Here is a 16,099-nt window from a genome sequence, read left to right on the forward strand (position 1 = left end):
CAGATTTGAGGAGCCCAGGAAGCCCAGCGTGCCAGCACTACCTCCGCCTCAACAACCACCACCACCACCACACTCCTCCTCCAACTCCACTGTGCAGCCTCCGTTCTTCCCTGAGCACCGGCAGGCAGCACAGTTCCCCTACCAGCAACAGAACTTTCCTGGCTATGAGCAGTACCACTACCCCGGCTACCCCTACCATGAGTACCGTGGAACGTGAGTAAATAGCCATTGTGTTGTGCTGGGTTTTGAGTACTCAGGTTTGTCATGCAAGAGGGGCACTGGCCAAGGGCAACAAAGAGTGAAAAAAATGCCCACAGAGGTGCCAAGGTCAAAGGAAAGGTCAAATGGGTTATCCAAAATTTGAGTGTTAAGAATGAGGGTTGTGTTAGGTTCCAGTGAGACTTCTGTGTGTCTCCTGCAGGTACCCAGCTGGTGTCAGTGGCAGTCATCATTGGGGGGGTGGAGGTACCTCTGCCCCCCCACTACCTCCACCACAGACCTGGCCCCCTGCCCCGCCACACCAGCCTGGCCACCCGCCACCCCCCGACCACCACCCACCACCCCAGCACTCCTGGGACGCCACCCGGTACCACTACCAGCGCAACTCCCACCCAGAGTCCTTTGAGGGGCCGGGGGGGGCCGCCCCTGCACCTCCGGCCGCCCCCCCCGGCCGGCCCAAGTCTGAGGAGCGGCCGGAAGGGGCGGAGGCGACGGCCGCCATCAAGCCCAAGCCAGAGTCTGAGGAGGAGGAGGACAAGAGCAGCCTGGACCTGGACACGCGCATTGCCATGCTGCTGCAGAACAAGGACAGTGGCATGGCCCCGCCCTTCCTGGCTCTTGGCATTGGCAGCGATGAGGACGAGAATGGCAAGGACACCTCCCGTACCTCTGAGGGGGCGCCCAGGGATGGGGATGCTGCTGCCCAGGCTGCAGCTGCCACTGCCAGCACTTCAACCTCCAGTTCCAGCAGCAGCGGCACCTCTGATGGGGAGACGGACTCCTCCTGTGGCAGTGGCAGTGACAGTGAGGTGGGGGAGGGCTCCATGGGCTCCATTGAGGGGGAGGCCCAGGCAGGTTGGGGGGCAGGGGGTGAGGGGCCCCAGGAGCCACTGTCCACCCCTCCCTCCCCCTTCCTCTCCCAGGAAATGTACCTGCACTGGCATGAGAAGAGCAATGAGCTCAAGATGGAGGCCCAGCGCCGGGAGAAGGAGGAGAACAGGGAGCGCCTCAAGAAACTCAAGAAGAAGAAGGTGAAGAAGAAAGAAAAGGTGGAGAAGGTGGCAGTGAAGGAGGAGGTGAAGCAGGAGGTGAAGGAGGAGAATGAGGCGGGCGGGGGGGAGGAGGGGCAGGTGAATGGCCTGGATGACGACAGGATGAGTCTGTCCAGCCTCAGCTCCACCGAGGACCCCATCCTGCACCAGGACGTCCCCATCCCCCCTGGCCCCTACTCTGCTCCTCCCCCAGGTTACCCCCACTATGCCGCACCCCCTGGCTACCCCACTTCGTACCTGCCCCCCGGCTACCCCGCCACGGCATCCTTGCCCCAGGAGACCACCTACACCTGGCAGCCCCCTCCCCCAGGACCTGGTTACCCCACCAGTTTAGTCTCTAGTTACCCTGGCTACAACCCCGGTTACATGGCCCTGTCCTCCAACTATCCCCAGCTCACCCACCCTCCACCAGGCACCAGCCTCACGGGGCAGAACCAGTACCCGTACTTCGGCCCTGGGTATCCGCCGCCGCAGACCAGGGACGCCAACCACAAGAGTGGGGAGTACCATGACCCGACCATCAAGTAAGTATGCTACAGTGATTGTGTTTCATTATCATAAGAACATAGGGAAGCTGTAAGAAGCCATCATGCCTACACATGGCAGTCCCTGTGTGAAACATACCTACTTATTTCCACCCATCATTACCATTCGTTAATTTGTCTAATCTTTTAAAGCTCCCTAACGACTCAACACCAACAAACTGATTACTGACTCCATTCCATTCATCTACCACTATTTAAGAACCAGTTCATTTTGTCTTCTTTATCATAGTCTTGTTTTTATTTACAAATGAATTAGAATCTACAAATCAGTTACATTCCTTAAATAAACATTCATTAATGGAATCCTATAAATGAAGCTCATATAGATTTAGAATACTCTATCTTGGAGTACAATTTTTTGAGGTTTATGATTTGTATACGTGAATTATGCATTTATCTATCAAAGGGAAAAATGTTTCATTTGTATTTTCCAAAACACATTGAATGTCATTAATTCCAATTCACTGGTGTTTGTTTTGTTGACACTTTGAGAGACTAATAGAATAATTTGTTAGTGAAGGAAGAAGTAAAGAATAATTACTTTTTAGTATACTTAATAAGAGTGAAAATTTAAGTAGAATACATATTTCACTTTGTATATGTTAGGGAAGCATTTAACTCTCTGTGTCTGTCTGTGTCAGTGCGGTGCTTGACACAGTCATTGAGGAGCTGAAGAACATCCTCAAGCGTGACTTCAACAAGCGCATGATTGAAGCGACGGCCTTCAAGACGTTCGAGGCATGGTGGGATGAGCAGGAGAGGAAGTTCAAGGTGAGGCAGTGCGTCTTTTCAGTTCAGTTCCTCAGGCTCTAGATTGCTTAACATGCCTTTGATTAACTCTTGCATTGGAGAGGTGAACAAGAGAAAGTAGATCTTGCGCAGTGATGCTGTAGGAGGAGGGGAGGCATGCAGTCAGCAAGATCAGAAGAGCAGTTAGCATGAAAATAGTAGTAGAAGATAGCAAGAGATGCAACATTGTGGCAATGAGAGGTTGAAAACAGATTAATACCACTCATTTGTCTAATGTCTCTTGAGCAGCTTGATCTGCTATTACTTGCATATCCTATCCATTTTGCACCCATCCATTTTTTATGCAAGCCATCCACATTGTGTATAGTGCCATGATGACCTGCCCATCACACTGCAGGCCCAGAGTGTGGTGCGGGAAAACAACACGGATGCAGTGGCAGGTCCCCAGACAAGAATTGAGAAGATCAACTCCATCTCCTCATTACTGGAGACTCGGGAAGGCTTCGGACTGGACTCACTGGGCTCCCTTGGCCTTGGCTTTAGAGCGGCCATGCCCAAGATGCCCTCCTTCAGGAAAGTGGTGAGTGACCATTGTCTGAGTGCAGTGGTAGTGACAGAAACCAAGTATTGGGTATTGAAGTCCTGCTAATGAAGAGTGCTGTACTTGGGGAGCAGATAAAGGGGTCAGTGAATAATGAGTGTGTGATGATGTGGGGTTAGACTTTCATGAGTTATCTTGCTTTCATATAAATTTCTCAGTATTTCTGTGATGCACCAAAGATGACGTGATCCTAACACACTGTTATTCTGTCACAGCCCAAGATCAAGCCTCTCTCACCGCCATGCATGGACGAGGACAGCCGGGGTGTGCCGTCAGATGAGGACAGCAAACAGTCGCAGCAGAAGAGAGTGGAATCCTCAGACTCAGACTCTGGCCCTGAGGACATTGTGCCCCAACCCAAACCCAAACCTTCACCAGCGACCACCAAGAGAAAAATCAAGTGTTCCTCGGATGACTCAGGTGTGTGTGTGTGTGTGTTTGTGTGTGCTGAAACAATTGAAGCTCACTGTAAATCAAGACTCACTCACTCACTCACTTCCTCTTCCCTCCCAGCGGTCAGTGAAGTATCGTCGGAGGAGGAGAAGTACGACTCCTCCTCTTCCTCCTCGTCTTCCTCCTCCTCTAGTTCCGAGTCCTCTGATTCTGAGTCAGAGTCGGAGTCTTCTTCATCCGAGAGTGAAGAAGAGAAGGAGGCAGAGAAGATCGTGGAAGAAGGGGAGGAGGAGGAGGAGGTGGCAAAGGCAACGAAGAAGGTGACTGAAGATGAGCCATCAGAACTCAAGGTAAGGCTGGGTCTCTCTCTCTCTCTCTCTCTCTCTCTCTCTCTCTCTCTCTCTCTCTCTCTCTCTCTCTCTCTCTCTCTCTCTCTCTCTCTCTCTCTCTCTCTCTCTCTCTCTCTCTCTCTCTCTCTCTCTCTCTCTCTCTCTCTCCAGTACATCATCTGTATTGTAAAATCTCTTATCAATTCCCTGCATCATATCAACCACTGAAAATAGATCCTCTCCCATTTCTTTTCCCACATAATCCATGAGGACAACTTCCAGTATATTTGTAGCACTCTGTAAACCATTAAAATCAAATCCTCACATATTTTTTCCACTTATAAATCCATAAAATAAATACTCCATACATTTTTTCACCAGCAGTTAAAAGGAAATCTTCTCGTAGTCTTTAGTATATAATGATTTGATAGAAAGATAGATAACCCATAAAATAAGTACTCCATGCATTTTATTCACCTGTCACTGAAAGAAATTAGTAGGTTTTAGTGTTTAATCCATAGAAATAAATACTCATATTTTTTTTTATGCATAACAAACTTTCAAATACTTCCTCACCTAGTTAACCCTTTCACTCCCATGGTTGCCTTGAGGTAACATTCAAAGTAGTACAGGAGTATAATCAGCATGGGTGTACAGAGAAAAAAGAATAAGAGGTTCATTTCTAATTTTCTGTGCTACAAAACTAATATACTCTTGTACAAAAATATGTCTGAAAAATGCTAAGATTATGAGGAAAAAATGGCCAGCACCGAAATGGTTAAGAAAAAGCTTTCAAGCACTCCTAGTACACAAGAACCTTTCAAACATCCTCTCCATCTCACCACCTCTCCACCTTCCACCACCAGGAGCTGCGGAGACTTGAGGCGGAGTTTGAGGCAGACGTGAGGTCGGTGGTGGAGAGTGTGATGAGGACACCGGAACACGACCGACCTGCCACACCACTGCCTGAGCTACTGCCAGATGAGGACCAAGATGCCTGGATGGCCGATGCAGAAGAAGATGCCACCCCTGTCCCATGCCCGCCTCCAGTGAAGGTTAGTTGTGGCATGGGCTTGTGTTTGGGGCTGGCTGTTTGTGGATGGTTGGGAGGTGAAAGTGAAGCTTGTATTTGGAAACTCTGCTCTATTTTCAAAGCCCACGGAGATGATTAGCTGGGTTCTCAAGAGTGTTTCTCCTGTTAATAATGTAGAAATCTTGTTAACCTATCACTAGAACCTTGAAACACACTTGGAGACCTGTGTAACTTCAACTGATGCTCAGGAGTAGTAATAAGGCAAAAGTTTAGTTACCAGAAGTGTGTTTTAGTTAATTATGATTTATTATAAAGAGCGGCATGAAAATAGTCACTCATAAGTAAAAAAAAATGTATATCGTGATCAAGTGTAGATGTTACTTTTTTCCACTTAATTTATTTTTTCATCTTTCAGTTATCTTTTAATATTTTTGTTTGTAAGCATAAATTCCATATTCATAAATCAGGGAATAGGACACAGAAACTTCTTCACGACGATGTTCACAAGTTTGTTTATACGAAACATCAAATCGTTATGCCTCTTCCTTCCCTTTCCTTCATGAAACAGAGGAAGTAATTTACTATATTCATGGCAGTGTTCATAAGTTTATATTAAACACTAAATCATTACACCTCTTCCTTCCCTTCACTTCATGAAACAGAAGTAATGGACTACCTCATGAAACAGAAGAAGTAATGGACTCTACAAAACTTGATTCTTTTCCCTCCAGAAGTCATCACCATCCATACCTAAAAAGACCACAACCACTCCCACCACCACCACCACCACAACCAAGACCAAGAAGCCCCCGAAACCAAGGAAACCCAGATCACCAGTCACCAAGAAGGCCAGCAAGCCGTCGCCGCCCCTCACACCCAAGCGGGACAAGACACAGAAAGCCAAGGAGAGGAGAAAAGAGGAGCAGCCCGTGGTGCCTCCCCCTGCCGTCCAGGACCACGACTCAGAGGTACAGCGTTGTCTGGATTTTGAGTGTTAGCATGTGTATTGTGTTGAGGTGTGCTTGGATGTGGTGTGTGTGTGTGTGTGTGTGTGTAGGGTAGCAAGAATGAGTGAGACTGATTGATTCTTTGATTAACTACTTGATTGATTGGTTTAAAGTATTGCAACAAGAGAATCAGAGAGAGAGAGAGAGAGAGAGAGAGAGAGAGAGAGAGAGAGAGAGAGAGAGAGAGAGAGAGAGAGAGCCAGGCAGGAGAAAAAACTAGGAGAGACAAAACACATAACTCCCCAAAACCATCTATCCACTTCACCTTTCTCTCCAAACACACACACAAAAGAACAATAGAGGAATAAGAAACAAAAAGAGGCAAACACATGACCTTAGCACCACATATACACCCTTTACCTTCCTCTCCAAACAGACAGACACAGATGAACAATAGAAGAATAAGAAGTTAAGACAGATAAACACAAGATATCATCATCTCTTATTCACCTTGCCTTTCTTTCCAGACGGACACAGCAGATGAGAAGAGTGACCTGGAGGACGGGTTAGGTGAGTCAGCAGAGGCAGCCGAGGCACTCATGGCCCTGGCTGGTGCTGATGTCAACGGGAGAGTGCGTTCCTCCTCCTCCTCCTCCTCCAGCACCTCCACCACCTCGTCATCGTCGCAGCGCACCGGTGGCAGCACTGGGGAGGAGGAGAGGTCACCAGTACTCATGGAACACAGCTACTGTCTCCCGTGGGCACCGAAGGATGGCACTAATGCATCCTTCTTGCCACCTGGTGAGTTTGTGTATCTGTGTCTTCTTTTAATTACATGTTGAGGTGTCCAGCCAAGGGTGTAAAGAAAAAGAAAGGAAAACTGCTCTTGATTTCATCCTCTCATAAGGAAACTAAATTAGAATGGTGTATTTCATTCTCTTTTATGTATTTCTTAACAAGCCCGTTATGTCAAAAAAAAAGGTCCAGTTCTCCAACTAAAGAAATATTTAATGCTTCATTATTTATGCACTCCTTTGCATGATCCTTATATTAAGCAGAGAAGATCACTCAGTCATTTATTGTTGTTGCAGCACCTTCCCTTTTTTAAATCAATCAATTAGTCCATTATTTACATACTTTCTTATTTGTCCTTTGCATTAAAAGTAGAACAGAATAAACCAGCAATCATTTCCCTAACAGCTTTTCATTCTCCAATATTTCCTTGTTCCTTGTATTAAAAGAGTAGACCAATAATCATTTCCCCAGCAGAAACTTTCATTCTTCATTATTTACATACTCCCTCACTTAACTCTTGCATTAAAAGTAGAACAAAATAAACCAGCAATCATTTCCCCAACAGAAGCTCTTCATTCTCCATTATTTACTTACTCCCTCACGTGTCCCTTGCATGAAAAGTAGAGCAAAGACTAACAATGACTTCCTCAGCAGAAGAATCAGCCGAGAAGGACCAGAAGATGGTGGTTGGTAACTCAGACCACGACTACACCAGACCAAGGACGCCACCCGATGCAGAGAAGCTGAAGGTGCCTAAACTTGGGGCCAGCAAACTGACGCCACCCAAACCCAGAGGAAAGGAGAACCGGGAGACGCAAGTGAAGAAGGAGGTGCTGGACAAGAGAAAAGTGGTGCAGGCGCCTCCCAAGACTTCCTCACGTGTTGCCTTCAGACCGCGCAACCAGATGGAGGAATATAACGTGCTGTATTCCTTCCTTATCCGTGGTGAGTGGCTCCTTTGTCCCCTGTGCTGTACGTCTGTGTGCTTGTGGCTCTTTGCTCCTGTTGCCTAGTGTGAGTGCTTTGTCCAGGTGCTAAGCTTTAGAAGTGTTCTGTAGGGAAAAATTTTTTGCCAGTCTTTAAAAGTGGTCTGTAAGAGGTGATGTTTTATGAATCTTTAAAAGTGCTCTGTAGGTAATATTTTATGAATGAGTTATGTTCCTTAAAAATTGTTTATAAATAGAAAAGAATTATGAATTAGGATTGGCTGTAGATTTAGATTTTCCCATTCACTAAACTTTTTTAATATTTGGGTAAAATTTTTTGAGAATTTCACTTTTAAATGTGAATTTTTCTATATTTAAATCAAGACAAGTAATTTAGCTATTGTATTTGTAACTGAAAATCCACAAAGCAGATCTTCACAATTCCTGCTTGATCTGTAAACGTATCTGTCATGTGACCATGTAGAGTGTGTACAGGTGCCTCTTTTGTTGCTAATGTCATGTATTTGGTGCAGGCATTGACCAGGAGGACATTGAGCTGCTGAAGAGGAGTTACGAGAGCATGCTTGCGGATGACAGTCAGTCGTACTGGCTGAACGACACCCACTGGGTGGACCATCCGCCCATTGATGTGCCACTTCCACCTAGGAAGAAGAGACGGTTTGACGACCTGCCTCTGCACAAGACTGGGTGTGCCAGGACTGAAGGCATCTACAAGGTGGACTCCAAACAGAAGCAGAGGCATAAGGTTTGTTACTCACTCAGCAGCTTTGTTGTGACGCATGGGGCTGTGTGTGAAGTTGGTGAGAGATGAAGGAAGACAAGGGTTAACAATTTTTGTGTATGAGTTTGTGGGAAAACAGTCAAGAGAGAGGAGGAGGATTGATAATTTCCCCAATTAAATTGTACTGCTTTATCTTGTTTCAGTTCACGTTCCACCAGGACCACGCAGCGAGGGCGGCGGAGGAGCCTCAGCAGCAGAGTCTGGCGGTCCTGGAGTCCAGTAAGGCCAAGCTGACTCAAATGGCTGTCAGCAGGGAGGTGCGCTCCTTCCAGAGACGACTCCTCACCGCCTTCGGCAATGAAACTGACTCTGATTTGCTCAAGTTCAATCAACTCAAGGTAGTGACAATGTGGTGAATGTTTTTTTTGGGGACTTCGAGGTTTTTAAGTGGTATAGAGGATACAGAAAGAGTTAAATAAGCAAAATTATTAGGATAAAATAAGAAATAATTGAGTAACAAACAACACAACACATAGAACATACAAATCTAAGCATACATGTACCTGACAACACCTCTCCTTCAAACAGGTGTAGTTAATTCAAGACATCCATCTAAGTACACACACAAGCATTCCCTCACACCTTACCCTGCTTCCTGCCTTTCAGTTCCGTAAGAAGCTGCTGAGATTTGGGAAGTCCCGAATCCACGACTGGGGTCTCTTTGCCATGGAGGCGATCGGGTCAGACGAGATGGTGATTGAGTATGTTGGGCAGAGCATCCGGTCCATCATTGCTGACCTGCGGGAGATTCAGTATGAGAAGATTGGCATTGGATCCTCCTACCTGTTCAGGATTGACATGGAGACTATCATTGATGCAACCAAGTGTGGCAACCTGGCGCGCTTCATCAACCATTCTTGTAACGTGAGTCTTTGTGGAGTGTTGTGGCTTGGCTTGTCTTGGCTGGTTTTGTTTATTGATTTCCTTGTGGTTGTTTTATTTTTTTATTTACTTATTATTATTATTTTTTTTTCATTGATTTGCCCTTTTTTTTATTGTTTATATATATATATATATATATATATATATATATATATATATATATATATATATATATATATATATATATATATATATATATATATATATATATATATATATATATATGGTTAGGTTAGGTTAGGTTAGGATATATATATATATATATATATATATATATATATATATATATATATATATATATATATATATATATATATATATATATATATATATATATATATATATATATATTTTATTTATTTATTTTTTTATCATGTTCTTATCATTACCTTTTCTTCCAATGACTTTATCACATTTCAGGGTTTCTCTCCATGTAGTCTGAGTATTTAATTATTGTAAAGGAAATAGAGGGAAAGGAAGGATAAAAGGAGAAATAAAAGTAAGGGAGAGGGAGAAATTTGGAGAAAGTATTTAACAGTGGTTCTCCATGTATGATTGTCAGAGGGAAGGTAGAACACTAGGCTGGCCATATTGGAATATTGTTATTTTTGCAACGAGAGTGATATCTTGATCTTGTGTTTGTTTACTTGAGTGTATGTGACACGAATGGTGGGCAGGCAGAGTACCTCTCTTTTAATCAGACCCTCTCATGCCTGTGTCTTTGGTGTGTGAGGTGACACATTTGACTAGAAGCTTCCTGTTTTCTTATTATATCCTTGAACTAGGAAGCAGGTCACTAATAATGATGATAAGATTTAGCCTCACACATTTTTCTTCATGTATTGAGTGCTGATTAACTTATTAAACTGAAATTTAGCTTATATTTTTACTGAGAAAGGAGTTAATAGTTTCTAATGCTCCAGCAATCTTGTGATAACTGAAACATATGCCTCTAGGGTGCTTTATGCCATGCTTACACTTCCTCCTTATCTCCAGCCCAACTGCTATGCAAAAATCATATCTGTGGAAACCCAGAAGAAGATTGTCATCTACTCCAAGCAGCCGATAGCATGCGGCGAGGAAATCACCTACGACTACAAGTTCCCCATCGAGGAGGAGAAGATCGTGTGTCTATGTGGTGCTGCTCAGTGCAAGGGAACACTCAACTAAGGGCAGCCGCAGGGTGAGGTACAAAGGGTCAGCTGTATGATGGCAATGCTGGTGATGTTACTCAGACCTTTAATGCAGTGGCCTCCTAATGCTTCTGATGAGGAAGAGAGTGAAAATAGGTGGTGGTAGGTCATTGTCAGAGATGCACTGATGGTGAATAAGTACATGAGTAGTGAGTATTTTGGCTGTTGCAGTAAAGGGAAAGAAAGGATTTGGGGTACCAGTATGAGATATATATGAATGAATGAATGTATAAACAGCTCCCTCAGACAGTGGAGAGTAATGGGAACAAATCAAGCTTTCAGGCACAGGAAGGAACAAATAGCAGTGAATACTAAATAACCACTCCAAAGAAAACTACAGTGTTGTGATGTTACTGCAGTGAAGTGATAGAAACACAGCAGTTAAGTGGCAATGGAACGATTGAATGCAAGGCCCAACCATGTGTTTTCCCAGCTGTGCCCTTACATGTAAAGGGAGGCATCAAGGTGGACTCTGATGGGGACCTGAAAAATATAACAAACCTTGAATTTTTAAAGCTTATTACTGAAACACCACTACAAGGGATTTATGGATTAGTTACTGTACATTTTCTCTTTTCTGCAATGGCTGTGTGGAACGCAACAAGTCAGAGATGATGCAGTGATGTACCAGTGGCATGACCACCATCTGGGCATGTAATGGTCTTGTGTTTTCTTGAGGTGTGTCGTCAGGGGTGTGTGAATCTTGACAGACCAGAGATTGGCTATTACCTTTCATAACTACAGGTGTGTGTTCTAGCCAAAGTGAATCTTGATGAACCAGGGATGTCTTGTAGAGATGAACCATTACCATTCATAACTGTGTGATCTTCAAGCAGGTGTGTTTTAAGTAAAGTTAACATTGAACCAGGGATGTCGTGTAGGGATAGAGCCACCTGGACATGTATCAATTAGCAGTCATACCTACCTGTGTGTGGAGGTGTGAAGTAGGTGTGTGTTGTTTGGAAAGGTGACACTGCTGAGTATAACCATCATGCAGATTATTGGAGTCGGTATTCCCCCATATCATGACTGGCGTGCTCTAGGGTGGCAGTAGTAATGACATTTGAGTTGTGTTTCCCGGTGTGTGTGACACTGACGCAGCCTGATGCGCACCACGACTGGCTAATTAAAGTCTATATATATTCTCGTATACCAATCTTATGACCAATTACTATACATACATACATACGCTGTTATTTTCTACTGTGGAATATCTTTAATCAAATTCTCATCTTCCGTTTACTATCTAATAACATTAATTTTATATGCTACATTTGTATAAACTTGTGTATGTATCTTAGAGTAGCAAACCAGAACGCCACCACTGACTACCTACCGACGTTAAAGAAAGAAACTTAAGGCAACTATTTTCTCAATGCTTCCCTGAAATGCTGGAGGACTCGCGACAAAACCGAGTGACTGAAGAGGACGAGCAGAGCGAGTGGTGCATCAGAGCCACCCATTACCTCATAGGGCCCACTGCAGGTCCACTTGCCACTCTATATTCTACCTAATGAATGCTTGGCGACCGGCCGTTTTATACCACGTGGAGTAGTGAGCGCCGCAGGAGGAGAGGCTGCGTGACCCACTCCTCTTAAATCTCAGTAACTTATGGGTAATTGACACTTGTATGTACACTTTTAGTTTGTCTTCCTCAGCAGTCTCAGTTGTGTGTTAGCGTTGTAAGAGCACTCGGTCTCTTAGGTGCATCTGTAGTCATTGCAAAGCCACCTCTTATGTGTATATATTGCATGTGATAAGGTTCTTGTATCGTGCCAAAGCCTGGAGGACCACGACCTTGGTGTGTGTGTGTGTGTGTGTGTGTGTGTGTGTGTATGTGTCAGGAAGAGCAAGTGTCATATTGCAAGAAGACAGGTTCAGAATTCATCAGCTGCTGTTATGTTTTATATGTGTCTTATGTTGATTCATCTGTTTTGTTCTTGTCTTTCCATGGACAAACAGACAGACAGACATGGAGACAAAGAGCTGGATTGTCTCTCCATCATCTGACAGTATATTTAGCTTTCTTATTCGAAGAGAAGACCGTAATTTTAATCCCATCTTACTGTTACCAAACTTTAAAAAACTGCCATGTGTTATCCCTTCTCAAACAATCTATTTCTGGCATGATAAAAAGGACAGAATTTAATGATTTCACTCCCTCTAGGCAGACAAACTGAGCAGCCCCTTCCCTGATTCCCTCATAGGTAGTCTTGACATCTCATTCCTTTCATCCAGACCAGCACAGAAGCTATACCACTCACCTTCACTCCATCACCATCACTGCATCATGCCACCACATCCCACATGTAAGAGATAGAGAGGGAGGAAGGGAGGGGTTTTGCCAGCCAGTCTGTCACCTAAACGTTTTCATAATCCAGTACCTTGCCTGTCCCTGTGCCTGTCCGTCTGTCTGCTAAAAGAGAACTTTTATCTAAGTGCCAGTGTTGGTCTCAGTTGTTGTATAGTTAGTGAATGAAAGGAGACAGGAATGAGAATAAGGAAGTGAGAGTTTATGTCATTATGTACCCAGGTTCCTGGCTGATGTTTGTGTAATAATCTTCATGAAAGGAAAGGAAGTTTACCTTAAAAGTGTGTGAGACTCTTCTTTGTGTTTGATTCTGTGAAAAAAAAGGAGGAAAATAATGTTGAAATGTGATGTGTTTGAGGGTAATGACTGAATATTTTGTAATGTTATGTCCACTCCAGTATTACTCTCTCTCTCTCTCTCTCTCTCTGTCTCTCTCTCTCTCTCTCTCTCTCTCTCTCTCTCTCTCTCTCTCTCTCTCTCTCTCTCTCTCTCTCTCTCTCTCTCTCTCTCTCTCTCTCTCTCTCTCTCTCTCTCTCTCTCTCTCTCTCTCTCTCTCTCTCTCTCTCTCTCTCTCTCTCTCTCTCTCTCTCTCTCTCTCTCTCTCTCTCTCTCTCTCTCTCTCTCTCTCTCATTGTATTTTCATGTCATTTCTAAAGCTAGGTGCTGCTAATCTGCCGGTGACGGAGTGGTGACTGGCCAGACAAAGAGGACCAGGGGGTGTGTGGCTCTGCTGTATATATTGTAAAGGAATACCAGACCTTTTGTTTAGGTTCCATACTGTAAAAACACAAAGACATTTACATCCTTCATTCAGATGTGGTGATATAAGGTTTCAGTCACTGTATGTAATAATTTCACCATTGTGGGTTTGATGTGCTGCACCTCACGTGTGTGTGTGTGTGTGTGTGTGTGTGTGTGTGTGTGTGTGAGAGAGAGAGAGAGAGAGAGAGAGAGGGAGTGTGGTATTTAGTGCCGGTGTTTGTATGTATGTGTGTGTGTGTGTGTGTGTGTGTGTGTGTGTGTGTGTGTGTGTGTGTGTGTGTGTGTGTGTGTGTGTGTGTGTAAGGGGAAAGCTCACTCATGTCTGCTTTAGAGGCACTCAAACACATCATGTCTTGCCTGGATTTGGAAGTAACTACCTAAAGCTAAATAACAAACACCTTGTAGCAGGACACCAGTAAACATGAGGCTTTAAAGTTTAAGACATACCAACTGTTGCAGAAGCTGTAACATCAAACAAAGACAGAATCAGGATTTGTGAGAGACGGAAGCACTAGAGTTATCAAATTTTGCAATGCCAGGAAGAGTTTAATGGGCATTTTTGGGGCATAGGAAGATGGTAGATGAGTGAGGTGTGTGTTAGGGAGAAAGGAGGGAGGGACATAGTTCAGTTCATCAAATTTCGTAATGCCAGGAGGAAAAATAAAGACTTCAAGAGAGAAGCAGGAGGTGGTGACTGAATGAGGCATGTATGTCCTGTGTCTGCGTATCCAGATGTACATAACATATCCAGCTTTGGCGCGTGCAATGCCAAAGCCAGTGGGTCGTGCTGTAATGCCTTTCACTGACAGAGTATTGTTTCTTCATAGTGAAGAGATCCATCGCAGCCCGGGACAGCAAGGGTGGCAGCGGTGGCAGGGCACAGACACTCAGGGCATTATGGGTCAGCTCATCTCGTATATAAAGGAAACCTGTGCCCCAGTGCCCCCCTTGCCCACCCGCCACTGCCCTTGGTGTCCCGCTGGTGGCAGGTGGCGGCGTAAGAGTGGGAAGTTCGCTCCCCAGGTACAAACTAGACATTTTTGGGCGGCGTGCAGTCCCGCCCAAGACGCATTTCATTTTTTTAGATATTGTACTATTTATGATGTTTTGAGGAACTTTGTGTGGTACAGTTTCATTGTAATTTGTATCATATGTAAATAGACTGTGTACTTTTGTAATGGTGTGTTTCCTTTCATTAATCATGGTGTGTTTGGTCCCCTGCCTTACTGAGAGCTGTGACAGAACTAGGTGAAAACGTCAGGATTTTTTTTACGTAAATATATTAGCTAATTCTCTTCTTTTTCCTCTTCCTCTTATGTCCTAATATTAGAGAAGTTCCAGGCTTTTGAATTTTATATATTTATTTATCATTTCATTCAACATGGAATAGTATATACACAATTTATTAATATATAAAGACTCAAACTAAATGTGAATCACCAGTAATTAAAGTTCCCAACAAAATGCCCATCTTAATTACTCCAAACACTTGTGATACGTCAACAAATACTAATAAATGGAGCAAAATGGAATCAATTTGTATAAACGTAATTCACATGTTAATGACTCAAACTGAACGAGAATCTACAGTGTCTGACATGGCCAGCGCACTATCTGACCAAAAAAATACTTTTCTTTATTTTATTAATTTTATTTCTTTTATTTTGCTTATGACGGCTAACTTAGCATGCAACAAACTCGTCACTTGGGTAAGTACAAAATTTATATATATTTTTGTGACTTTAATGGTAAACTGGAGCTTCAAAGTAATTCAACCAGTGCGTTTCTATTTACCACTGAGGTTTCTATCTCTTGCAAGTGTTCCTTGGATAAATTTATCAGCTAGTAAAAGCTTCAGTATGAGGGGAGGCGGTTGACAGGAAGGGGATCAACCAAAACAATTCATACCTTCCGGTTGTGCGCCTTCCCCCTTTCCCCCTCCCTCCATTTGCTAATATATATATATATATATATATATATATATATATATATATATATATATATATATATATATATATATATATATATATATATATATATATATATATATATATATATATTTTATTTATTTATTTTTTTTTTATGTAGGAAGGACACTGGCCAAGGGCAACAGAAATCAGAAATCTAATAAAAAAATATGCCCACTGAAATGCCAGTCCCATAAAAGGGTCAAAACAGTGGTCAAAAATTGATGAATAAGTGTCTTGAAACCTCCCTCTTGAAGGCACTGTAAGGTAATATGCATTGTTCACACTCGTTTTACTATTCTTTGAAGTGACTTTTTCGGGAATAATTAAGTCTTGCCATGGAACCGTTTTTTTCTTTTTTTGGCTTCCGATTTTCTGGGGGCCCGATTATGGTCGTTAACCAAACACAACAGTGTATAATTAAAATTCCCGCCTTACCTAATTACATCAAACACACCTTAATGAAAAAAAAAAAAAATGTATATAATAACAGCATATATAATAAATTCATATCATATTTTTCCTGCATGTAATGGCGAAATGAATAGGATAAACAGAGAGAGAGAGAGAGAGAGAGAGAGAGAGAGAGAGA

The 16,099-nt window shown here is 43.4% G+C and overlaps 1 protein-coding gene across 3 annotated transcripts in view; it reads left to right on the forward strand.

Moving 5' to 3' along the window:
- The window catches only part of LOC135094520 (histone-lysine N-methyltransferase SETD1-like), a 25,696-nt gene extending 10,978 nt beyond the window's left edge, over positions 1 to 14,718 (forward strand). For 2 of the 3 annotated variants that reach the window (XM_063994683.1, XM_063994682.1), the window contains exons 7-20: positions 4 to 213; positions 422 to 1,795; positions 2,458 to 2,587; positions 2,964 to 3,146; positions 3,383 to 3,587; positions 3,681 to 3,910; positions 4,756 to 4,944; positions 5,654 to 5,890; positions 6,397 to 6,670; positions 7,316 to 7,609; positions 8,124 to 8,356; positions 8,536 to 8,730; positions 8,999 to 9,256; positions 10,271 to 14,718. In XM_063994683.1, the coding sequence (XP_063850753.1) occupies positions 4 to 213; positions 422 to 1,795; positions 2,458 to 2,587; positions 2,964 to 3,146; positions 3,383 to 3,587; positions 3,681 to 3,910; positions 4,756 to 4,944; positions 5,654 to 5,890; positions 6,397 to 6,670; positions 7,316 to 7,609; positions 8,124 to 8,356; positions 8,536 to 8,730; positions 8,999 to 9,256; positions 10,271 to 10,444 (4,186 nt within the window). In that variant the 3' untranslated portion in view covers positions 10,445 to 14,718. The remainder of the gene's footprint in view (positions 1 to 3; positions 214 to 421; positions 1,796 to 2,457; positions 2,588 to 2,963; positions 3,147 to 3,382; positions 3,588 to 3,680; positions 3,911 to 4,755; positions 4,945 to 5,653; positions 5,891 to 6,396; positions 6,671 to 7,315; positions 7,610 to 8,123; positions 8,357 to 8,535; positions 8,731 to 8,998; positions 9,257 to 10,270) is intronic. The other variant, XM_063994684.1, reaches the window with a different exon arrangement.
- The last annotated feature ends 1,381 nt before the right edge of the window (positions 14,719 to 16,099 follow it).

This window comes from Scylla paramamosain, chromosome 45 (assembly GCF_035594125.1).
Source record: "Scylla paramamosain isolate STU-SP2022 chromosome 45, ASM3559412v1, whole genome shotgun sequence".
NCBI lineage: Eukaryota > Metazoa > Arthropoda > Malacostraca > Decapoda > Portunidae > Scylla > Scylla paramamosain.